Raw genomic sequence first — 26,953 nt, 5'->3', positions numbered from 1 at the left:
GTGGTTCCTTTTGAATGAACTGGCTTTTTGTTTTGAATTGTCAAAAAAATAAAAATACATATAGAATAAATTAATTAAATAAAAAGGCAACAAAACTACTTTATTTTTAGAAAAATGATCATGGTCAGGGAAAAATAACTATGTTTTTTACAGCAAGTTAACATGTCACTTGACTGCTATGTCATCTGTATCCCACTAACGAGGTTATGTGGTTGAAAGAATTCAATTTGACTTTTGGTTTAATATGGGACACATAATGTGATCTCCTGGGTGAAAGTCCAGCATGTGTTTGACCAGCCAAGGCCACTGACCAGGATGCCAAATTTGACACTCTGATAATGAGAACGGGTTGGTTTTGTGACACTATATTGATTCTCAAAAAACACTGTATTAATTTTTTAATTGTTTGCATTTTTTTCATAATTTGTTTAACTCCTGATAAAGGAAAGTGTTAATTTATTTGTTCAGATTGCACAAAAGTAATAATGGATGTTATAGGGAATGTGATAAATCATCATCTTCTGATCACTAAAATTAGATTCTAAAAAAAATGCAATATGTCACCTTGCTTACTGTTTAACAATATATTGAATTGTAACCCCTGTATCATAATACATATTGTGTCACTAGCTTCTTACCATTACACAGCCCTGCACATCACCTCATAAAGTTGATATGTCAAATAAGTTTCCAAACAAGTTTCTTAAGGGGACAATTATTGAAGCATCGCAAGCAAAACCATTGTTTCCGTATGGTACAGCACGCCTGTCGAGCGATCCCTTCTTTCTGCTGCGCAACGCATTTTTCTGGTGGTTTTTGGGTGCGCATAAAAGTTAAAATATTTTCAACTTTTCCACTTAAGGCGCGGAGTTGCACAGCTCGCTAATGTCACTTTTGCCCACGCACATGCAGTCCCATTCCACAGACTGCATGCTGCAGCTGTTTTTCCAGATGCACTTCCAAGGTGTTTCTGGAGCAGTCACACCTGGCGCGATGCATCTCGGTGTGATCACCCCTTAACACAGCAACTGTTCCTCTCCATTGTCATGGGCAAACTATGATGACACCGTAAGAGTAGTCAGGTTATGAGTGTGCTGTCCTATTCTCTGTCTTGTGTCTCGTGCTTTAGTGTTTTAAATAGTCATCTCCTGCCGTCTGTGGTCTCTGCTGTTTTTTCTCTTCTCTTATCTTCAAGGAACTGCAGCTTTGAGCTTCATAAAAGCAGATTCACATCACGCTGTTCTGTCATGCACTATTTGTAAACCAGTTTAATTGCTGCTGCTCACTGACACAACTAGTTTGGACCTTTAGGTCTTGGCATGCTGTCCGTTTCTCTGTGTATCTGTGATAATCAAGGAAGTTGCATTTCAGACTGTTGACTTAAACGTACTCCCTTAGTATTGGCATTTGTAATTCTACGGAGGAGAAAACAGCGTGGTGATGTGTCAGATACAAACACAGTATTGATAGGTATTTTGAATAAGGGCCAGTGAGTTAGAGGAAGCTCTCACTGGATTCCCGTTGGAATCTGGCAGAGAGTGCACCACAAACATTTTCACACAGCAGCAACCATCTTCAAAATGGTTTACATTGTAAACCTCTCCCTGTGGCCAAACGCTCCACTGCTAACGTGAGTGGTAGGATACTGTTTTCCAAGCAAGCCGAGCCAGATTAAACCTCTCCAGAGAAAACTGGTCCCCGATGGTGCAAACTATGAACCAGTTTACTGAAACCGCACCCTGGTTCATGCCCTTTCTGTCTACGACCGTTACTTAGGGACGCAACAGGAAGCGAGCATAGTGGGGGGGGTCTCTCACCATGTGATTCATGTGCAGATTGCTTTTCCTTTAGGATTTTTTAATGTGCTGTGAGTGGGATACATTTATACTATTGTTGGCATGTTTTTAGAGAACATGCCAGTATGCTAGGGTTAGTTGAATTCCGCGTTCATGTTGTTGGCACGTTTTTTCCTCTTGGGAGCTTTCATCCATCATTGTAAAATACCTCCATTTCTGCAGTAGTCACATCAGAAAACAGTAGCTCTTCTTTAATAAATTGAATTGATTGCCACAGTGTTAATATGGATTTTCTTCAGATGTAACTGCCAGGAATGGTGTATTCGCAGCCATTTTGCCACTGGTTTGTTGACACTTAATTTTGCCAACAAGGAATAATTGTAGCTGTCAGAAATCCCTGCTATCTCTGACTCAAAATTGCAATTTTGAGGCTGGTTGGAACTCTGGTTGTTGGGATAATAAAATGAGAACATTGCTTTAGGATGCTAGCCTTAAAATGGGACTATGATTTTGTGAACATTCAGCTTAAAGCCGTCTCACAACAAATAGCTTTGACCATTGTTTCTCAAACTTTTTATATATCAAGAACCGCTACATTGACACACATTAAGTCTCTGATTACCATTTGATAAGATTTTGCTTCAGGGACCTCCATCTAAAAAGAGTTTGGTTGTCAACTTAAGTTGAGGAAAAAACTGTGGAGGAAATGACACATTTGATATGAGCAACCACTCTTATGACTCTTACTCACATCATGCTCACTTCTATGGGGATTTTCCTCTTTTTTTCTTTAAATAATGATGTAAATGTGTAGATATTTGATTTAGGGTATGTGGGTATATGCATATATGCTTAATTAATTAGAGGTTTAAATCAATGAAGAAGCTGGTTAATAAAAAATTTGACTTACTACGGAGAAGGGGTGGGATTTAACACATTGGTACTTGTTCTCACTCCTTTAGGAAAAGGTAAACCAAGTCATCATGTGTTTGACAATTTCTTATTTGTGCTTTCTGTTTTTTTGTATTATTTGTGTGATCATTTCTCTTATTTTCTTTTTAAGATGTTGGAATTAAATTTTCAAGTCAAAATCATTCAGTCATTTAAATAAAAACAAAATATTTCCCCATCCTTCTGAGGACCCTCTTGAACTCCCTCAAAGACCCCTGGGGGTCCCTGGACACCTGGTTGAGATCACGCAGCAACCTCCGAGGCTGAAAAATGAAACCAATGCTGAAGTGCAAAAAACTGCAATACGTTAAATGACCACTTGAAGTTTGCTCAAAATCAGCAAATCCCCATAAACTCCCATGTTAAAATTCCAAATTTTACAGCAGAAGTAAACATGTTTGCAGCCTGGTACAAAGAATGGTCTCTATAGCTAAATTAAACATTCATGACAGCTGTACAGGGGGTGAACTTTGATATAAATCACCCTTTTATATTATATTAAGGCCAAAAGTTATGCATATTTAGGGCGGGGCTGTCTGTGTGCCAAGCTGTCTGCAGAGTTAGATTAACCCCTCGCTACTCCTCAGCACCAGTCTCTTGTCCAAATATAGGTGCTTCTGGCTCCAAAAACCAACATGGCGACAGCTGAAAAGCCAAACTTGAAGCTTCAAAACAGCAGTCCACAAACCAACGCATTACATCACATTAGCTTCTTCTGGTGGTGTGCAGAGGAATCTCTAAAATATTTTTGGAAAACTAAATAGATGAATTTAAATATAGTCTGCAATGCTCTCAAAATGCTACATTTCAAAAGAAAATTCTTAAACTATAAAATGCATGAAATGTGATTTAAAATAAGTTTTGCTTTCCTGTAATATTGTTGTTGCGATATCGTCATGCTACATAGCCATGCTCATGAACGTAACGCATTCTTACATGATCATTCAGTTAATTTAGTTTTTAGTTACAAGCTAAACTGTAATGGCAAGATAGTGAGTAGAGTTAAAATAAATGGTAAAAGCTTTAAAAACACTGCAGTTGTGACCTCAAACTGCAACTGTCAGGAAGAGAAGAGTTTGGTGCTACCTCTTTGTTAATAGTCAACAAAAACTAGAAACCTGCATCTATGTAGCTGAACATGGTTGATCTACGATACTGTGTTTTAAAGTTTGTTTTAGTGGACACTTGGAGAGTCTAATGTAATATAAGGTGGTAGATGGTGTAAAAAGTTAGAGAACTGCTGGCTTAGACTGATAAAAGGTCAGTCAGTGTATCTGACTGCTGTGAACTATGTAACATGCAGCATTAACTACAGAGGTCAGTAAACAACGAATCAATAAAGCTGTTGTGCTCATGCAAAAACATGCACGTATGCACACAAACAGTATTTTGCACAGAGCAGCATCAGTTGGAACACCCAGTTCTCACCAGATGGTTGGTATGCAAATATTCATGGCTATCATTGTAACTGCTGCTCCTGTAATCACAGTCATCAGGACCGGCAAGTCTGAGACGGATGTGGAGTGATAGTCAAAAGGATGTGGCTCGATGCCATGTTGAATTCCTTTAATGTGACCTGTTAAGTCTTCTTTATAGACATCAGGCTGTGGTATTAGGTGGCACAGGTTATATCTGTGAGTGTCAGAGCAGCTTTTAACATCTTTGGACAGACTTCCTGGCACCAATAAACTATAAATTGTCTCCATCAATCTAGTTTAGATCCAGAGGAATCTTTCCCTAGTGTCCAGCACGGGCCGAGTCCCCCACTGACTGTTTGAGTGGCACATAACCATTGATCAGTGGGGATATCCAGAGCAGATTTCCACTGGTGTCCATGAGGAAGTCGTGCAAATAAAGCCATCATCAGAGCAGCAAATAGAAGGACGGACTGCTCATTCGGAAAGCAAAGAGCCTGAAACAACAGAATATAAGAGTGAAGCACAGCTCCTTACAATTGGAAGATATTTGCTATCAGCTGAGTATGATATAATGGTCAAGATCTGTATAATAAATATTTAAATGCTAGCACAGTATTGTGTTAAAATAGCCTTATTTGACCTGTAGACAGCCTGTGACTCAAAGCAGCCCATCCGTAATTATGCATTACTGTTATCCTTAATAAAATGTAAACAGGTGAATTGCCTAAAAAAAGTCACCATGAACAGTTGTCATTAATGTTGAAATTAACCCAAACCAAAACATTTTTTGCAGGCTGTAAACATGTTTATTTCTACTGTAAAGTTGGGCATTGGGATTTTGACCTGCTTCTGGCACCAGCCTCAAGTGGCCATTAGTGGAACTACAGTTTGGTCACTTAGGCATTAGCAGAGTTTTTCAGCCTTGGTGGCAGCAGCTTGGTACAGTTTCTGTTTGTTTGTTTTTTTTACTTCAGTTTCTGCTTTGTTAGTTTCAGTCGTCTTATCTTGTTTGCACTCACACCACTGAAAACATGTAATATGTGTGTTTCTACTGTTCCGTGTACGCGGGCATTCATGCAAAAGAGAATGAACAATTCTCCACCCTGAATAAATATTCAGGCGGAAAGATTGACGAGTGAAAGGGTTCATGGAGAAGTGTGAACACTCCACTTCATTATGTGTGTGTCGACAGAAAGGTGATGCTCCCCTCTTTGACATAAACAGCCTATCAGATCTCCGTTCTTCGCATCAAACAGACATTAGACTGAATACGGCTCTGCAGTGTTAGGTTCATGGATGGGCTCCGTCCTTTGCAGATCTGTGACACTAAAGCTTGGCAGGGTGACCGTGCATGGCTGTGGTTGCAGCTTAATCTCCTTTATGAACTGAGCACTGCCCCTGGGATGGCTCTCAGGTACATACTGTATTTCAGCCTAGCTTATCTTTCAGCCATCCACCGGTGTCCTATAGCCTCCACGGCTATGATAATGTACACGGTTTCAAGAGTGCCCGGCAGACAGAGAGTGATGGTTTGTATGTAACCATATTTCAAAACCTCTTGACATCACTTTGTACTCGTGATAAAGCCTTTAATTCTCATTTTGGAGCACGCTCTTGTAGAACTGGATTTAACGTGGGATTGTGTCTGAGCAGATTCTGCTCAGTTCTCTGTGCTTTTGCTCTGTCTTGACCTTTGTGAGCTGTTTTTCTCTGCAGACAAGCATGCATGCATTTTATAATGTCTACACAGTCCCACACCCTGTCCTGTTAACTGCTGTTAGCACATTAGTTTTGTCTGTGTGGGAAGGAAGTGGAGTTATCTCATTTCACTCTTCTCCGCTGAGGGTGTGGGCTGTGAGCTTAAACGCTTGTCAGCTCGACAGCTACAGCATTCTCTGAACGTGTCATAGAGGTCGTTTTTTTTCTTGCCTCTGCACCACCACAGAGACCCTTTACTCCAATCCTGTGAATCAGACTATGTGCAGAATCTGGCCTTTGAACTGAGGCAGAATCCACAGGGAGCCTGCTTTTGTGTCCAGGTCCCCCCGGATCATCAGAGGAACTGAAATCCAGGGCATTGTGACCCGTTGGGTTTCGTTTGTTCTGTGGCGAACAGGCAGATTGAGTCAGCAGTGTTTGGTTGGCTTCTGTTCCTAAAATAAAACACTGTAGGCCTAGAGTACAGAGACCGTATATACAGTATGCATGATCATCTATGTACATAGATCCATGTTCTCATGTCAATCCTGTTCACTAATCTGTGACCAGCCTCTCGCTGCTCTCTGCATGTCTTTTGTCTGTCAGCAGCGGGGTCTTTGGCAGGACATTTAGATGGCAAAATAGGAAAATACGTGTTGCATAAGGTTTCTATTTCCACTGTTGGGTTTCCCTCCTTTTAACAGATAACACATGAAAGCTGGGCTTTGTTGGATGGATCTCTTTCCTGACTGTGTGCTCTCACCTTATCCATTCTGGTCCTGAGTGGTGGGTGGGTTGTTCTTTTCAACACCTTTTGCAGTACTTCAGGGTTGCAGAAATTCAAATTTCTGTAATAAACATGGGTTTCCCATGGTCATGGAAAACCTGTAAAAGTCACAATCACATTTTCCAGGCTTGGAAAAGCCATGGAATTAGCAAAAATCATTAAGTTTTTGGAAAAGTAATGTGTAATGTAATGTAAAATAACAGCAAATTTATTGTCTGAAGCTGCTTGTCTGAACATAACATAACTTTATGTCAGAATCTGAATCATAAAAGGGTTTACGAAGAATGTTTTCACTTACAAGCACTTTGCTTTGGTTTTTGGTGAAAACATTAAAAATTCAATAAACATATTAAGAGGAGTAAATAATAATGAAAAAATAAGGAAAAGTAGTAACCTTAATATAGAATAGAAAATAATATAAATGGTAGAGATACTTTAATCAGTACTATAAGATAAAAAAAAAACATGTACAACATTTCTGTTTGTGCAAAATATTTATTTTTATTTGGTAAACATTTGTTTACCATTGAGTACATTTCATTCAGTCTCTCCCTTCATAACTGCCAGCTAGCTGAAATTACATATACGAGCAAGTAGGGCATGGAAAAAAAATTATGGGTCCTTGAAAGGCCATGAAAAAGTTTTGAAATTTTGTCCATGAAAATACTTGGGAATCTTGTAAATAAACCTAACTGCATTCTATTTTGTTAGAAATAAAATATGAATTTAGATTAAGAAATTAAAGGGAAACTTTGCTGATTTTCATTCAGGTCTGTGTCCTGCAGTGTTAGGAGTGTGTGCAGATAAAAACGGTGCTTGTTTTGCCCGTGTGACTACAGCGCCTCGAGCTTCCCAACCATCCATCAGCAAAACTCCACCTTGTAATGCAAAGCACATCATTGATGACACACAATGATGCGTTTTGTATCACCCAGCAGGGTTTTAATCACAACATGGGTGGGGAATTCCCAGCACTGGTGGCACAAGAAACACTGTTTATCTTAACAAACTTCCTTGTGACAGTGACCTGGTTGAAAATCAGCAAAGTATTCCTGAAAATCTTCTTCGGTGTTCCTTTGGAACCTTAAAAAGTCATAAAAATGGGCCCTTATTTGGTATTAAAATGTCTTAAATCAATCTTTCAAAAGACCTAAAAATGGTAAGGCATGCAAGGTAGAATGTTAAAGATTGTTTCTTTCTGCGATAAAATGATCAAATCTCAATGTAATTGGTAACATCTATCTTTCCAAAAATAATTTACCAAATGCCTCTTGAATTAACATCACACTGATCAGGATAGTGGAACCAACAACATCTATTTTTTACTAGATTAGATCTGTATTTTGAATGTGCCAAATAAAAGGGGAGAATAAACCTAAAATATAAGTAAGAAAAACAACGGCACAATGCCAATGGGACATATTCATTAAAAACATAAGTATTTAATGTCCAAAAAGGAGTAGGAGGAAGTCAATACTTATTAAATCCTACCCCCTTTTTTTCAATATATATTAATAGTTTCTGCCCCAATATTCTATGCAAATTGTTCTTCAAAATCAGCATGTTGGGAATCAAGGCAGGGAAAATTGCAGAGTGAGAAATACAAAATAGCAACAAAAAGAAAGCCCTTGCTTACAAATGCCAGGTATTTCTTAGCTCTGTTCTACCCTTGTCTCCGAAAAAAAAGGTCAGGTTTTATTTTACAATAAACAACAGTAGTAAGTTGTTAATGTTGGTTCATGTTTTTTTATTTCTTCAATTTTGGTTAGACTGTAAAAAAAACTCTTAAAATCTAACTTGGCTAAAACTGTACCCTTTTTCTTAAATTCTCTCTACTATAAACTTATAGACTAGAGTACATTGGTTTTATAATAATAATAATAATAATAAAAAAATTCTAAAGTGCTTTTCAAGTATTCAAAGACACTGTACAATAGTTTAAAAATAGTTTTGCGTTTAAGGGCACTGTTTACCACAGGTCCATACAGTCACTAATTAACGATGAGTCTAAGCTTCATTTTCTTTCCATTCCCATGGATCAGAATCGGCAGCTTTGTGGGGAATGTAAACACAATCAGATTTCTCATTCAGCCCGCACTCTGCTGTTGGCTTGACATCTAACACTGCTTTATCTTTTTTCCCTTTGTCTCTCTAATCCTAAGGTTTACATCCACCTTTCTGTGCTTTTAATAGAATATTCCAAAAAAACACGTCTTAAGCATCTAAGCATCATGAAAAAGACTCATGGCAAGAAAGTCCAAATGTCCACAGAAACATCTTAAACCACCACTGCAGCATAATCTACTCCTCCACTATGATTAGCCAAATTTAGATCAGCACGGCCATATCTTGCCACATCCAGCCAAATATGGCTAAACACAGCTTGATTTAGCCAAAGTACTGTTATGTATGTATACAGCCATTTTTAGCCACTTGGTTTGTCACAAGAATGCTTATCAGCTGTGTTTTATTGTTTGCATGGAGCATTAGCAAATAAACTTGCCTGCAAAGATAAACGGCTAATAGTAATTGCAAGAGAAAGTGTGTATTTATACAGATGTCCATAGAAACTTACTAAGCCCTTCCTGCAGCGTAATCCACTTGTCCACTGTCTATTTATATGCTCAGTATATTCCAAACACTTAAATTTATACCAGAATACCACTGAAAACAGCTATATGTGGCCAAAGCACTGCTATATACACAGCCATATTTAGCCATTTGATGTGTGGCTAGCATGGTTAGCCTCAAACGTTCAATACACACAATAAATGTTAGCAAATGTAAGTGTTTGCAAAGACAAATAAGTAATTGTAGGGCAACCTCAAGCTCACATGGTAGAGTGTGCGGCTTGGCCTGTGGCCCTTTGTTGCGTGTCATTCCCCTCTCTTTCCCTCTTTTCCTGTCTATCTTAAGCCGTCCTATCAATACAGGGGAAATGCCCCAAAATGAAGTCTTTAAAACTGTGATAGAAAAGGCAAAATCTCAGTATTTGAAATAGGGCTTCAATCTACCAATTATTTTCTAGATTAATTGTTAAGTCTATAAAATGCCAACATTTTTTCTTTTGAAAAATTCACATCACTGTTTGCCAGAACCCAATGTGATGTCCTCACACCGTTTCCTTTGTCCAACCTACTGCCCAAAAACCAAATGCTCTACACTTACTATCATACATTACAAAGAAAAGCAGCAAATTGTTACATTTAAGAAGCTTGAACCAGCAAATGTTTGATATTTTTGCTTGAAAAATGAAAAGATAAATTGTATATCACATTAGTTGGAGATTAATTTTAATTTGATCGACTAATCGATTCATTGACTAGTTGTTGCAGCTCTAATTTGGAGTATACCTAATATATAATTACTGGGTCATTGTTTAAATAAATTGCAACAACTGTGAACCCATTTTGACCAGGGCTGTTGCCCAAAGGCGAAGGTTTCGTTTCAGCTGTTAAGGGGGTGCTGATCGAATATAAATTAAGATAATGTTACACAGGACAGGAAGTTACTATGTGATACTCAAAATAGATTTTCAGTGGAGTACTCCTTCAACTTGTGTCTTGTCCATTAAAATAGATTAGAGGTAATTTTAGGTCATAATGATGACATGTTACCAAGTAATAAATCTGAGCAATAACGCTGAAATGAGAGCAGAACGGATAAAGTGAGACTGGTCTGCAGCTAAAATCTATAACATCTTGTTCTCTTTCATTCAAGCTGTGTTTTGAACCTTCTGTTTGGATCAGATAAACAGGAGATCAGACCACAACACAGCACCACGGACTGACTACAGATTCTCGATGGATGTGGCAGTAGCTGCACAAAGAGGTTAAAGAGCTTGATGAGGCTCCGGTGGGTGCCCGAGCCCGGCCTGTCATCCCTCACCACCCCGGGGTGACAGCTTCCCCTGCCTGCAGGCTCCTCTGAAGCCTGCCGTGCGTTATAAGTCAATGAGATATTAATAATTAACCAGGGCTTTTTTCACAGTGAGACTAGACTCCCACGGCGAGACAAAGGAGCCGGCCTGGCCTCGGCCACTGAGCCCCTCGACGGTACTTTTCCACCCGTGAGAGAGAGAAAGAGAAAGAAAGAAAAGGAGTGAGAGTGGGAGAGAATCGGAGAGCTAAAGCCCACAGATGGCAGGCTGAAACATAGCACTGCCTCTTAAATACATGAACACAGGCCCTTAGTTGTTTCAATAGGGATCCAATCCCTCTTGCAATTACCACTAGACAGGCTGCTTGGCTGGGGGGACTTGGGCTCTTGCCTGGTTTCTGCTGGAGCCATTTTTTCTCCTAATGGTTTGTGTGTATGTGTGCGTGGGGCTGCACATGTGTGCATTTTCTGTACCAGAAGCAGGTGACTCAGCAGCCTCTCGCTGCTTACAAAACACTCATACACAGTGAGATACAGACACGCACACACACAAGCGAAGGCTCAGCAAGTCATCAGCGGCACTGCTAATAATAACGCGCTGATGAAAAGAGTGCGGTTAGATCTGGGTCACATGAAGCTCTGCATATTGAGCATAATGCTGACAGGACAGCTGTGAAGTGATGAAGGGAGTTTACCTTTGTAAAAGTTTGGCTAAATAAACAAGAAGTTTTCTTAGAAGTTAAAACTTGTTAAAGCTCTTTGATGACTTTTTAATAATGAAATAGGAACTTTTTTTTGTTTTTGTTTTTTTTTTTTGCAGTGAAGCACTTGACTGTTAGTGGACGTTTCCCCCTCAAAAAAAAGAGTTGAAAAAATAGTCATTGAATTTAGCATATCATCTTATAACATTATGGGACTCACAATAAACAAGATGGGAACCACTGATATTGCACGTTATTCATAACAGACATCACCAAATATAACTGCATCCATGCAAATAATCTTCCAAGCGTTGTGATCTAGTTGTAACTGCAGGGTCGTTTCGCCACCCTGTGATATACATCACAATTGGGTGTGGTCCCAAGAACAAGCGACCACACCTGACTACGCTTAGATGTGATGCTTAATGTGGTCAAAGCTTCAACAGACTCATACCTTCCAACCTTCACTTAAGAGATCATTGTAGAAATAGCCTCCATTGCGGTAGGTGACAGGGGGGATTCAGATGTGACCGCAGTGCAAGCTAAAATCATTGTGAGGTCTTTTTTTTTCATCAGTCACAGTGCACATTGTGGTCCAAGATTGTGTTGCAACGAATAACTGAACAGTATGTATATTCCAGTAGCGCTCCTTATGAAAGGTCCAGCTCCAAAATCTGTATGAGACGACAGAAGTTTTAATCATGTTGGGCCACCACAAGTAAATGAATGTGTGGGGAATCCCTGTAGTTGAGATTTTAATAGATGCATTTAAAAGATGAGAAAAGGGAATATTGTCTTTTTTTATTCCATGTATTCTTCTTCATAAAAATTTGCTGCCAGATCCTTGAAACCTACTCAGTAATTCATGACAGAAAACATCAAACATAACTGCAGCCAGGCCCCCCACCACACACACACGCACGCACGCACGCACGCACACACACACACACACACACATGCACGACCGCAGTGATTCCATTGTAAGATGTTCTTTAGTGTCGTGTTATTTCCATGCCTTCCAGACAGCCCCTTGTTTTTATTCTTGTCTTGTTTTACACTTAAAAATCTATTAGCATACTCTTGAAACTTGTTTGAGTTGTATGATCCATCTCAGCCAATGTTAAATCTACATTTATTTTTCTTCTCCAGTTACATTGTGGTTAAATTGTAATAATGCATTGCAGACTTTTTAAATCACTCTATGCTGCACTGAATTACCACAACAGTAATTGAACTTTGACAGAAAAATATACAGACTTGATCTTGTACTTCTAGAGCTGACCCAACCAAAGGTTATTGTACTCCAAGGGGGGCATTTTCCTGGTGTTACGAAAAAAGCTAAACTAATACACTAAAATATACAGAAATTATGATTTGATTGAAAAATGTACTCACATATTCTGGTTTTGGAGCAAAATAGACTTTCCTTTAGGATTACAAATTTTTGTGATGCTGACTATAACTTTTTGAAACATGGAGTGACATTGATTTTCTTGTATTTGCATTTAAAACTTTGAACCCTGAGTGAATTGGTGCGAATTCTTTCAAAAACATGGGAAAAAGGTACTGAGCAACTCACAAGAAATTAATTTTTAGAAAATAGTTTTAAAATGGCTATGGAAAAATTTCTAGTGAAAAAAGGAAAAAGGTTGGGAAAAACTATGTTTACATTAATCATTTGTTAATTATTTTTATAATTATGTTACAGAATTGTAATTCATTTTATGCATTTTTTCCAGGTTATTTACTATTGTTATTTTTTTAAACTTTCTTTTTCTTTTTTTCTTTATTTTGTTTGCTAATATTCAGGTGATTTTCTTGTATTTTTTTTTACTAATTTCTTGATAATTTTGGGTTTATTTCTTTTGCTTTTCATTGCTCTCTTCATGTGTTTTTGATTTTTCAATTTGCTCATGTTTCACAGGGTTCAGTACGTGTATAATAATCAGTAAACTTCCCATAATTAAGACAGAGTATGATATGGAAATGAATAAAAGTAAATGGCTCCTTGAAACAAATCTAATAATGTGCAGCAGCCAATAGTGAAATTGTGATTAGTAATGTACACAGCATTTGTAGTTAAGGATGTAAACCTGTAAAAACACTTCATTATTGCCTTTAATGTCTCTGAGAAGCAGAAAGTGAAGTCTTACGGCTTACGTCCTGTTCATTTAGCCCCAGATGCGTTTGTGGTTGGGAAGGACAGAAAGTTTCCAGTGGGTGGTTTTGACAGTTCAGGATATTCTCTCTTTCACACACAAACACACTCACAAACTCTCAGGAGATTCTCAGAGAGCTACAGGATGGAAAAAAACAAGTGGCCATTTTTGCTATAACCAGGGAAACCCCTTTGTGTCCTGCTCGATTGGAAAGAACCGTTGATCTGTGTAAAGTGTGAGAGCCATACTGCAGCAGCTGTCTGCTGATCATGACTCAACATTATACAGCCTTTGCTACAGTGAAGCGATAACCGCTTCTGCACAGCCACAAACTCAGCAGAGGATGTGAAGACTCCGGCTTAGCATCTGTCACTTCTGTTGCCATAACATGCACGTTACATGGTGGTTTCCCGAGTTCAGTTGGGCTGCTTTTCATAAGAGGTTGCAGCTGTATTATATCACTGGACTTATCTTGTGTTTTGTCTTGGATCTGTAAATATCAGGTAGAAGAGAAACGCTGAAGTGGATGATGATAAAAGCAGGCTGCAACATCTCAACTTCTCTTCCACTCCTTCTGATACGCCATCAATATGTCCCTTGACCTTTTGTTTATAACAAGTCAGTCACATTCTCACCCTGCAGCGTCACCGAGCAGTAGCAAAAGCGTGCAGTTACACACGTTCTCCTCCCCTCGGGGTGAGGGGGGAAAGCTTTGTCGTGTGTTTGTATCTTGTGTCACCCAGAAGACTTGGCTTAGTATAAAGGCTGCAGTTATCGTCAGGCCGTGTTCTGCTCTGGGTTATGGTAATACAGTCTGCCTCAGTGTGAGAAAAAGGCAGTGTTTTGGCTGATGGTGCGTTCACTTGTGTGGTATGAAAAACGCACTTTTGCACAATGAACTGACTTGAGCGTTTTTCTGTCTCTCACTGGCAGGCTGACTCTTATCCTCTCAGCGCTGTCGTAGCTCTCATAAACGTGATCCGTCACTGCTAGGCTGGGTGACAGCACTTATTACAACATACTTGGGATGTTACGGATTTTATTTATTTGGGGCAGAGATTTTACACATAGGAATGAACATCTTGAAAACCAAAGTCATAGGACTTATTAGGTTGCATTCACACCTACATTCATATCCAGGGTTACCATGGGCGCATAAAACCTGGAAAAGTCATGGAATTTCACAGTTATGTTTTCCAGGCCTGGAAAACTCATGGAACTAGAAAAATCTTTAAATGTTTTAAAAGATTCATCAAAATGTGTTGTGTGTAATAAATGAAATTACATTTATCTAACATAACAGGGCATTTATTTTGTAGTAGATCTGTTCTTTAAAAAAACAATGGTGATTTTTTTGTTGTTGTTGTTGTTTTTTAAAAAAAAATCAAATGCATGTTTTCTTTAAAAATCATGAAAATTACATTTTTCATAGCCAGAAACTGTAAAAACAGAAATTATATTTAGATTTTGAAATTTCTGAGGGTGGGATGTTTGAATAGATATTGAATCTTATATCCTTAAAAAAACACCAGGTGAGTGGGGTAAGAGAAAAAAAATATATTTTGGGTCCTTGAAAAGTCATTGAAGAGTTTTGAAATTTTGTATTTGACAATGTGTGGGGACCCTGTATATCAATGTTGGTTGTTCCTCTTTTTGATGCAGTTTGTCAATGTTTCTCACATGCTATGGGGACTTTCACCACAGTTCCCGTCAACATACTAAACACTTTTGCTTTTATTTTAACCAGAGCACTTGCAATTTGGGGTTATTTTGCCCCTTTTGAAGTTGCTTTTTTTTACTTTAAAAATCTCACAGACATCTTTCAACGCTATAAAATGATAGAACCCATCTTTGTAGCAGTGCTTGTAATTTTAAAGGGAAATTTGGACCTTTTGAAGTGAGGTTGTGTGAGGTTTTTATTCAGTGTATAAACTACAGTGTATCGAGATTCGCACACATCCAGTTTGGACTGCTGTGGAAGTAAAACTGCTGCAGCCGGAAAAACTTTTAGCCATCAAAAAAGAATTCTACAACAGTTTACAGGATTCCCATGGTCATGGAAAACCTGGGAAAGTCTTGAAATTAGTAAAAATAATTGAAAGTTATGGAAAAGGCATGAAACTTTGCATAATTGTTTCAGCAATCATCTGTGGAAAATCCTCAACGTAAAGTAACATAATGACAAATTTGTATCTTGTAGCTGTCGATGCAACATAGCTCTAACGTGTTGATGTGTGACAGCGTAATGTTTACTGTAGTGTACTCTTTGTTTTCTCCTCGCCTTCCATCTCTTCCTTCATGTATGCCAGCTAGCTGAAATTATGTTTGAATAGAGTTTATATCTGATTTTTTAAACATAAAAAAGCCAATAGAATGTATTATAGGTCCTTGAAGTCATGGAAAAGTTGCAATTTTTTCCATGAAAATATGTAACCTTGCCATCAGTAAGCCCCTGCCTTCATCTCCAAACCGGGGACATGCCAACCGCCATCTACTGTAGGTAATACACAGACTTTGAAAAAGTACCTCATACAATCTGACTTTGGAACTAAGCCATAAAGTTACTTCAGAGTTTTTTGCAATTTTTTTATGAGGAGTTGGCAGTGTTGTTTTGTCTGCACCACACGTGATCTACAAACAACAGGCATTCAAAGAATTTATTTCAATGCTTTAACGTTTCCCAAAAACAGATATATTCATGTGTGTTAAAATCTAGCTGCTGGGAATCAGACTGTTTCAGGACAGGTTTTCTGTAAAAGTCACTGTGTGTGTGTGTCACCTCTCTCCAGATCACAACATTGCTCGCAGTGTCATGTACTGTTGGCTCAGGTTGAACTTTTCATCTCTGCCCTCATGCATTCCTTATCTGCTTTATCTGCACTGTGTCAAGCGAAAGGCCTACTCAGCAAAGGTGAGGAGGTTAAAAAAGAAGTGTAAACTGAAATCGGGTGTGTGTGACAGCTTTGCTTCCTTCTTTGCGCACGTCTGTGTCTTTGTTTATGTGCTGGTGTGTTAACTGATTGAGAAGGTTGTCGTGCCTTTCACCTGACAGTCAGCTATCTTGACAATGAAATAAAGAAGAAGCTACCCTCATATCCAAATGTTAAACAACCCCCCTTTACTTTATTTTTGTATCATACCTCATCTCATCTTGAAGCACAGCTGACTTTCACACACAAGCACACTCACTGTATGAGTCACTCGTATCCACTTTCATTTCATGGAGGCACGGCTTGTCCTTATAAAAATGTATCTCTGTGTTTTATAGAGCCAAGTATCATGTTATATTTCTACCCTTAGACACTCTAAGTCTCTATAATCTTATATTGCCTGAGCAGAATACACACGATACCCATTTCTCACCAGACAGTTTAATCCACTGACATGTCAGAGCTGTTCTAAGGGATCAGGGGTGTACACTATGTACCTGTTTTTAAAGCACGTGGAATGACGATTCAGATTACTCCTTGATCAATTTGATAGGTTTAAGGCTCTGCTCAAGTATTATTTTGATTGTGTTTAATGTGTCTTTTATTTGTTTCCACTAATTGATTCATTTAGTGTTTATTGTGTGAATAAATAGTGAAAAAAGTCCATTGCCAGCTATTAAACCCCAAGGGATGTCTTTAAAATAGTTTGTTTTGTCTAATCACCAGCCTAAAATTACAGACTGTAAAAACAATGGACGTAACCACTGTGACATCACCCACTGGTTTGTGGACTCGTTTTGAAGCCTGAAGTTTGGCATTTTGGCTGTCACCGGAGATATAGGCTCCCTCGAGCAAGAACAAATAGGTATACATTTTTGTTCCATATGCAATCAACGTAAATAATATGCTCAATTCTTAGCGCACTGTTTTTGTGGCACTTAAGACGTTTAATGATGGAAATGACTGTGATGACCTCTTTTATTGAATGATCTATATTTTAATGACTTTCTTAATGGTTGACTGAGCAAAATTTTTATTGACACTTTAGATGACTTTCATTGATACTTTTATTTTTACTGTTGATCCGGCTTGCTTTTAATCCAGTTTGGTTGTGTGCTGCCATGATGTACTATGTGCCTGTTTATTGCCATTTTTAGATTGTTTTGTAGCACCAACTGCAGATTAGATTTCCTCTTGAGGGACAATAAAAACTCTGAACTGATCTGATCTTGGATTTTTGGAGCCAGAAGTGATCCACATTTACCAGATTTAGACAAATTTAAATTAAGGAGATTTTAAAAATTCCCCCCCGGTGCTGTTGTCATGAAGGGTAATTGAACAATACAGACAAAAAACATGTTTCTGTACCTGTTTGGTGTGTTTGAGCCTTAAAATCTAAACCTTGTGATCATATACTAACATCCTGGTGAAGGTTTTTGGTCTTCCAGCATTGTAGCAGCTGTGTTGGACTAAACTCTTGGCTACTTCCCACCTCTTACCTAATAGCTGACCTCACCTGTAGGTGAAGGCTTTGCAGTGTCCATGAGGCTCAGGCACCAAACCTATCTCTTCACGTGTATTGATATTGCATTGACCTGAAGGACACGATGTGAGCCGCACATTACCTCATCTGAAACACTAGATGCATTGTGCTGAATTTTGCATGGTCACATTGACCTGGTTGCTCCTTCATTATTCATGGCGACGGGAGGAAAGCAGCAAAATGAATACACACACACACATGCATGCATGCATGCATATCTAAAAGGAGCAGGCCATGGGAGATTTAAAGGAGCATCAGGTTGGAGAGACGGTGTGGTCGATGCTGTTGGCCTCGCCGCTTGAAATATAAGAGCCATGTGACTAACTCGCTTGTGTGTTCGTGCCTGCGTGCGTGAACTCAATCAGTCCTCGGGCAAAAAAGGGTGTGGGAGTAATCCAGCACAGGAGACATAACACCCGGACCATTAGCGGAGCGGCTCACATAACCGAAGCGCTGGTGGCTGACAGACATTCGTAAACACATGGCACCGCTCCCCCGTATTCACCGTGGCTTCAGTATTCAACACCTCTCCTCTCCCCCCCACCGGCCTCTTCTTTCTGACGCTACACTTGGGCGGCTCACAAATATTTGCCATGGTTCTCTGCAAGCTCTCAGAGGGCAGGATTAATGGCGGTGTGTGCCGCACACCCAGGGCCAGACAAAGCCTCCCCATCTGGAGTTCCAACCCGTGACTGGGGAACAGAGGCAGCACACAGAGCCCGGTCGAGGCGGCCTGGGGAGGGGGGGATCTATAGGCACCACTTCATAAATGAGCAGAAGTCCTGGGCAGTCCTGCACATGAATGAAGGGGGCGTCTCCGTCTTTTGATGTGATGGGGAGGAAAAGGGTCCTGCATGCCGGCCTGGGCCTGGTGCCACGCCAAATGGATCACATTTCCCCTACCAGCTGATTAAACAGCCATATCTGCATCCATCAGCGGGCCCCGAGCCAAACAATGGCGGCAGCCAGGAGGGAAATAGGCAACATTGCCCTGTGCCTCCTACAGATTTAATACTATTTCGAAAAACAGCCTTAGACAAAATCATGATGACAACGTTGGTCGGCAGTTTCTGATGATTTTTGGTCTTTAGGGTTGTTTGTATGTCATAGAGGTGTGGGTTGCAGTCATATGATTTAGATTTAAGTCGACTCAAGTCACAAATTTGAGTACTTATAAGCCCATTTCACACTGGGCAGGAATATGGTTCTGTCATGCCATCTCGCCATTCTGTATTAAAGGCGTTCTCACGAAATGGGGCGACACGAGCAATCTTGTAGTTGTCTTATTGAGGTCGAGATGTGTGGACAGTAAAATCATTCTATAACTAAAAACCGTGGATTACCAGAACCATCTGCAAACATGAAGGATTATAAAGCAGCGGCCAACAATGTAATAGACGCAAAAAAGGGCTAAAAAAATGTTGCATAAGTTAAAGGAGCTGATGGGATCAAAGCTCACTGGAGTTGTATATTGTATAATGCCATGTTACAGTTAAATTATAGTTTGATTGATTGATAATGCACTCTCTGGAGCCATGCTGATGGCATGGCAAAAAAAGTCTTAATAAGAAATTTCATTTTGTCTAAAAGACATATGTTTTCCTTTCTGTCTTACAACCTTTTAAATTAACAGTATCTTGCCACAGCCTCTTTTCTGGCCCTACCTCCAGGTTGGAAACGGCTGGTCAAATTATTTTATTGGTTTTATTTTAAGAAACTGGGTATTTTTGGAATTAGCAGTTCTCGTTAAAGTCCCCAGTTGGTCTGCTTTGGTTGCCTGTAGATATATTAGAAAAGTCTGGAACACTGTGTGACAGCTGGTGAGAGAGACAAACAACATGCACAACCCTGCAGGGGCTTTTGGCAAGCAGCTGCACAGACACCTTTTTCAGTGATATCAACACGGCAATAAAATCACACAACTTTAATTTTTATTGCATTGTTGATCACAAGTGAGCTCTTCTGATCACTCTGAGAGGACATACACCCTATTCATTCCCTAAACTTCCCCCTCAAGCTTAAACAGTCTGTAAAGTAATTCTTGACTGTTCAAGCCTTTCCTGAGTCTTCGCCGACCATCATGTCCTGCTCTGTTTGAGTTTATACATTCAGCATTGTTAACGCGGCTGATAGCATCAAACTGTTGGTTGTTTACGACCCTTGTGCGGAGGCTGTTTGTTCCTGTTTTTCCCCCGAGTGCGTGTCTTTAAGCATATGCTTGTGCTTCTCCTCCCTCAGGCCCAGTGACGAGAGGCACTCAACGGTGACTGCTGACGGCACGGTGGACAACCTGGCCCAGGCTGTGGACATGATCCTCAATCAGAGGCACTGAGAGCAAGGCAGCAGACATCTCTCCGTTTACTGTGACTGTAGGTGATACAGGTGCCCAATAGTATTTTTATATCACTCTTAAAGGAGCTTTATATGATATTCAGAGCATAAATATAGCAGCAAACAACTGCTTGCTATATAAAGAAACAGTGGAGTAATGGCGTCCTGAGCAGAGAATTAAGTAACGCCGCCTCTGCGTGTGTTGTAATCTGAGCTTTTCTGTTGTTTATTGTGGTAGACAGTTCATCCATGTGTGCATGTGAGTCTCGTAGGTGTATCTCGCTGACTTGCTAACTATAGAAGAATAGCGCCCACCCTCCGTGTCCTCCCCACTTAAGACCATTAGCTCTGTCAGCACTGTTGCCATTTCAATATGTGCACGGCGAGAGAGCAGAGGGAGAGACAGGGATGCCGCGCTGCTCGCAGTCTCTGACATTTAGTTTATCGTATATTTAGTTTTTTTGTTGCTGTATGTAACAGTTGTGTCAACAAATCAAAATATTACTAATATCACAATATGATTTTTTTATTATCATATCAAAACCTCTGAGTCATTGATACACTCTGAATATCGTGTAGAGCTCCTTTAAGTGCTGTTTCTAGTAGGAAGGGTATACTGCATCGGGGTATTTTAGGTCAACATGTCAAACCAGTGCAAAACTAAAATATCATCCAAATACTGTGTATCCGTTAACTGTCATTTTACCGTCACACATGGGAAACACCCACCATCTGGTGCTCCACATAGTGAGAAACAAACTAGAATACAATTTGCAGAACCATTATCTAAGTCTACACTAGATAAGCTGTAGGGCTGTACTGTGCATTTGTCAGTACATGATTGCCATAGATAAGATACCTCAAGCTGACAGGACTGTGCCTGTAACCAGCTGCTGACTGACGGTTAGAAAGGTGAAGTAGCACTGTGTGTTCAGAGTTCTTTGCTAATGTTTCACACTCAAATTCTTCAAAGAGCTAAGTGAGGACAGGTTAAACTGGAAATGCACAAATGAAAAGGCGCTGTAGTTTAATTTAACATACATCAATTAATATAAGTATCCTATTAATAGAAAGTAATTTTTTTGCTCACTTTCTCTTTACACAAAACATGTACAACCTTCATAAAACAGCAGGGAGTAGTCAGTAATATAAATAAAACTCTTTTACTAGCTGTTGAAAACATTCGTCTCCCTGAATTTCACATAACTTGTTTTTATAAAGAAAGGGTTCAAGGTCTCAAAGCACTGGGGAAAACGTAGCCTTGGCTCTGGTTTAAACTGGATTTTATATTGGAGCCGCTTTATGTTTTACAAAAACAAATGGCTGGAAATGGGAAGTGAGCTGGTCTCGCAAGATGATAAATGCAGAACCCAGCCGAGTGTGATGAATTACACTGTTGCATGAGCTCATGTTTCCCTCTCTGTAAACAAAAATGAAATGAGCGCTCCATCATCGGACTGAAGAATCACAAATCTACAACCGCTTATCTTTATTTACTTGACTGTAAGCCGCCTCTGCCGGGGGATCGCCCCGTTAATGTTGTTAATTGCTGCTCATTAGACATCCGCCGTCTATAGTGAGGTTAAATAAAATGATGAGAGGGAAAAAGATGGTTATTGGGCGTTTGTGTGCCAGCTGGATCATGGAGGGCCTCTGGAAGTGGGGCGTAAAACAAACGATTCTCCATCGCTGCCCCCGAGGTTTCAGCGCACAGAATAGATTCAACAAGAACAAAAGCCCATTGCCAAGTGATTCATTGAGGTCCTTCTGGTTCACTTCACCATTCGCTGACACAAGCTTGAATGTTATTGGGCAATTAAAGGTAATGAAATGCTACGAAGGATTATGAAACTGCGCCTGAGCCGGGCGTGCCACTTCTATATCTGATTGGGAAATAAATATAAATGCGCACGGCAAACTACTAGCAGCTGGTACCCAGTTTTCTAACAGCTTCCACATTGTTTGACTCAGTGTTTTGTCCATTATGCTCCCGCCCGTTGGCCTTGTATGGAGCTATTAAACATGTATTTGACTGCTCTCGAATGAATTCACTTGGCTTTGGGTATTTTTTTCCAGTTCATGGAAGTGCAGTGGAGAGATGTAGGCCACAGTTTTTCAACACCCACCTCTTGGCAGGTTCATCATCACTTGCTGTTAAACACACGCATGCCTCCAGAGCTAGCAGGCTGATAACCGTACCTCTTGGCCCGAGGTCATCCACCCGTTTCACACAAATTAGTTACCTCTGCGGGCTGCTATGATAGGTAAACAGTGACACAGTCCTCCAGGAGTGCAGCTACATTGATTCCCTCCCTGTGACCGCAGACTGTGAAGCAAGATTGCCTTTCAAATAATAGAGATGACCTCATTTCAGTAGACATGTCTGGGCATGTATGACCTCACCGCCGCAGGACAGTATTGACAGACAGAATGCGCCGTCAGATCCTTGACTGACTGAAGCTCTTGTTGGTGTCTTGACTTTCCGGTTAGAAGATGTTGGCACATCAGTTTGTCATGTTGGGAATTTTTTTGTTTAAACATCTGAATTGTGTTCAGTGTTTTGTTTTCTTACTGTATGACGTGACCGCAGTTAACCTCACTGTTGACATGCATTAAGCGCACTTACTCTCAAGTAAACAGGGTCAGTCCTGAGGCAATAAGGAGCTTATTCGCCTCAGTCGATCAAGAGAAAATGAACAGAAAACGATTTTAGTCATTGAGTAAGTGTCCCGTCATCCTCAGCTGCACTCTTTGTTTTGTACTAATCAGCAAATGTGTGTAATCAGTAAATTCTAGCATGCTGATATGTTAAACTAAACTGTTTTTCAGACATAATAAGCAACTGGAAGACGGCACTTAGGCTTTAGATACTTGAGACACTGACTCATAATTTTTCAAACTTTGCTTTTTTTTCCCTGCAAATGTCAAATACATTAAGTCTGCTTGATTTGCACCTTGATTTGCAATGTTTATCTTAAAATATCAGCCTGTGCAGTCATGCCAGAGCAGGATTATGACTGATTATGAATGATATGTATCCCCACCGTTACCTCCTCGCTCTCTTACTACAACCTCCGGTCATTGAGCTCATGATCTCATTTTCATCTTATCTTGATTGACACATCGAGGACGTACAGTCCTGTAGCATGTGTCTGAGAGTGACACACACCCTGTGAAGATGAGAGTGTGGCTTTCTGTTAAATGTGTCATGGCCAATCTCCAGCATCCAGTGATAACTTTCTCTTGGGAGCCACAAGTTTGTAACCAAATCCAACAACGGTGTGATTTTTAAAATTATTTTTCTCATTGATAAGATTAGTGACTCCCACTCACTGTTTATCTTTCAATCATAGTTGTTGGAATTATTCTGAAATACAATCTTAAAGTCAGACATTTTTAGAAAGGAGGGCCCTTGAGATCTCTGTATGCGTATACTGCTGCGGTGTGTCTGAGCCAACATTCATATACGTTTTTATGTCATCTGTTTGTGTTCGGCTCCTCTTACACGGCACACACACTGCTGCTCTTGTGGCGCACCTGCATTCGCCCACCTTAACAACTGCCAGCTGTGTGCTACCTTGAACTTTCATCTCCACTCATTTGGCTCTTCCTGTTTGACAGGAAACGACGGGTCAGCTGACCAGACAACGCCACACACCTGCAGCACCGTTATCCGTGGAAACATGCAGTTGTTTTGACAGCAGTCACTTTTATTTGTCCCCCTCCCTTCTGTGTGTGGAGAGCTGGTCCATGTGTTGCTCTTACTGGCCAAGCCACACGGTTTCCCTTCATTTCATCACTCTCTTTCCCTTGTGGGCAGCCGTGCCAGCGGCGTTCGCTGGCGTGGAAGGGAAACTTCAGAAGAAGTCTGGGTTTGGAGTGGAGGCCTGAATTTCCTCCCTCTCATGGCTGTCCCTGACCCCACCTCATTCCTCCCTCAGAGTCTTTACAAGCAATCTGAGAAGAGTCTCAGTTGGTACACAGAGCGGTCTGTACTCCGGAGTGGTCACACAGCCGTCACAGACCCCCCTCCGGGGACACGACCCCCTCAACTGCCTGCAAAACCCCCAGCGCCCAGACACGAAGCATGACCCCGTGATGTCATACCAGAGCGTGTGCGTATGTATAATAATCCAAGAGAAAGGGTGGTCGTATGTCACCCCACAGTGTAAACGAAGTGTTCTGGTCTGCGAAAGGTCTGAAGGCTTACAGCTGACCTCGATTTTAAAGCCGTCTGGGATTCTCTCATGTGAACGTGTCCAGTTACCTTTCATAAAAGCCAAAGTGCTCACAACTGCAATCCTACAATCCTCTTGCTGACTGTTTAACTTGAGAAGGCTTGTATGACCTTGGAACATCTCTCCTATGTGGGTGCACAGTGTTGCTGCTCAGACATAACACTGCGCTTTAAAAAGCCAATTTGTGGTTTGTTCAGTGTCTGAAAGTGTGTAGGTGAGATTCAGCACGATAACTACCTCCTGATACAATAGTGTATTGATTCAGTGAATATGTACAAAACTTTATTTTTTAAGGTGTTTTGTTCAGATGTCATTTAGAGCTCAGGGTGAAGTTTGTGTTCCCAGAGTTTAGCTCCTTTTTTTTTAACCCTTTTTTTATATAGAGCCGAATTGCCATTTCTCACAAAAAAATATTCGTCCCTGTGACGTATTTAGCGGTTCACTCTCTTATCTTCTCATTGACGTGTAAACAATTGACCATTTCTCCCTTTTCCTTCGACAGCACTCTTCCCGAGCTCTTATCCTGTGAGTTAACAGTTTCATATCGTATACTTGACGATTTTCATCCATTCATCTTGTGTTGGTTGTTCAGCTTTGTAACACTTCCTGGTGATTGCTTTTTCACAAGCTGCCGAAAGAATTTTCAGTAGATACCGGTCATCTCTTAACACAGTGCCTCTCATCATATCACCAAAATACAGAAGTATATATGATGTAGGTGTATGATAGCCCAGGATGAATATAATAACTCTATGAACATTTATCCAAAACTGTATGATTTCAAAGCCAAAATACTATGATCCACATTTACTGCATCACACCTTCTCCAACAACTGTGCTGTCCTTTTTGTGAGTAAAGCTAAACACATGCAGTACAACTGGAAATGTTTTGTGGCTGGGTGCTACTGCTGAAGTGTTTTTCACCTCGACCACATTGTAGCTGCCAAGCTGTGGCAGGCAGCGAACCTTGAAACCAGCAGCAACATTCAGTTTCATGTCACATACGGTTTCATGTTATTAAAAAGTTCCAATCATGGTTCCTGCAGCTTGAGGCAAGTTAGATTTCAGATTTTTTTATGCCATTCAGAATGAAGCTGGAGACCAAAAATAACCAAAATTTAAGAGATAAAAGAAGCATTTTCAGAGATCAGGAACATTGAACAGGATACGTCATGTTCAGACACCACAGTATCTCTGCTTTCTGTGTGGGCGACACCCCAAAGTCCTTTGGAGATGTGTTGCTGCTGACCTGGTGCTGGTATCAGAGACAAAGACACACACGGAACTGAGAAATAGCTGATGTTTTTTTGATCATTTTCTGTTTTTCACTCAGCATGTGAGATTCCACTGCCTTGATTCCCGTCCTGCCAAGTGTGAAAAACTTTTTTGCATAAAATACGCAGAGCCTCTCATGCATCGCTTTGAACTGCTTTCAGCCATGCCGCAAAATCTTGGTTAAATATGCAATTTTAGTTGAATTTGAAATTTGCCATGTCATCCAGGTTACAGTGCAAGGAATATACATTTTTGAGCCGTATTAGTTTTAGATTTGTAAAACTCTCTTGGAGCCGAGAAAAGCAATTAAAAAAAATAATCGCTATGTCTATGACGAGGCCACCTCGAGAAACACTACAGCTCACATTCAAAGGGCCGCAGAAGTGAAACTGTTAGCTAGAAACCTTTTTTGGCGTATGTGCCAGGCGAGCAGCTCTTATTTGAATGAATAGGCGCCAAATGAGTGTTGTAGGTTCCACTGTCTGCATGACTGAAATGTGAGAGGCATTCTGTAGTTTTTTGTTTTTTTTTTTATTTAATTATTCTGAGATTTTATCATGCAGCATCAGAAAAAAAATCATAAAATCCTTCATCCTGTGTTTTATCATTTTTAAGTCTTTTGAAAGAGTAATATAAGACATTTTAATACCAATTAAGGCCTAATTTTTACATGAACTGAATTTAATGCCTTTTAAGACTTTTGAAAGATTGATATAAGACGTTTTAATACCAATAAAGGCCTTATTTTTTACATTTACTGTATTTAATGCTTTTAACACTTTTCAGGATCCGTGAGAACTGTCCACCACTAAAAATGGTCCTCAATTTTTTCCTTATTTTCTTGAAATGAAAAATTTCTCACAGTTTTGCAGGAATTTGACAGTTTAACTACAAGTAATTGTTGGCGTGGACGTGGACATGGACGGAAAGCAGACGAACGGGTTATGCAGCAGTAGTACACCTGAAACATCTGACATAAAACTCCCATGCGCACTGTGGGACATCTGTTGCTTGAAAACTGAATAGAGTGTGACTTGCGTCATTAGAGCAGATAAGTAGGTGCATCACCTCAGGCGGTGCTGGTGGGGGTTGTGGACGAGTGTAGCGCAGAGCATCGGCACGGCATGTCCCTCCTGTTGTACTCGTATCTGCTCCCAGAACACAGCCTCCTTTCACCTCTGTCACTCCGCTGATTAAAGGCCGGGGGCCCTCGGTGTGTCAGTCTGCCACACAGCACGTTTACAAGA

At 40.2% G+C, this 26,953-nt stretch overlaps 1 protein-coding gene across 3 annotated transcripts in view; it reads left to right on the top strand.

Annotated features, from left to right (window-relative positions):
• Positions 1-26,953, top strand: part of lhpp (phospholysine phosphohistidine inorganic pyrophosphate phosphatase) — a 70,080-nt gene that overhangs the window by 15,362 nt on the left and 27,765 nt on the right. For 2 of the 3 annotated variants that reach the window (XM_088069663.1, XM_042507478.2), the window contains exon 7: positions 20,101-20,231. In XM_088069663.1, the coding sequence (XP_087925789.1) occupies positions 20,101-20,194 (94 nt within the window). In that variant the 3' untranslated portion in view covers positions 20,195-20,231. Of the gene's footprint in view, positions 1-20,100; positions 22,241-26,953 lie in introns of those variants that run through there. The other variant, XM_042507476.2, reaches the window with a different exon arrangement.

The sequence above is a fragment of the Plectropomus leopardus genome, chromosome 19 (assembly GCF_026936395.1).
Source record: "Plectropomus leopardus strain MGB_pleo_1.0 chromosome 19, ASM2693639v1, whole genome shotgun sequence".
Lineage (NCBI taxonomy): Eukaryota > Metazoa > Chordata > Actinopteri > Perciformes > Serranidae > Plectropomus > Plectropomus leopardus.
The sequence above is the reverse complement of the archived record's forward strand: the minus strand, read 5'-3'. Positions and strand labels throughout refer to the sequence as shown.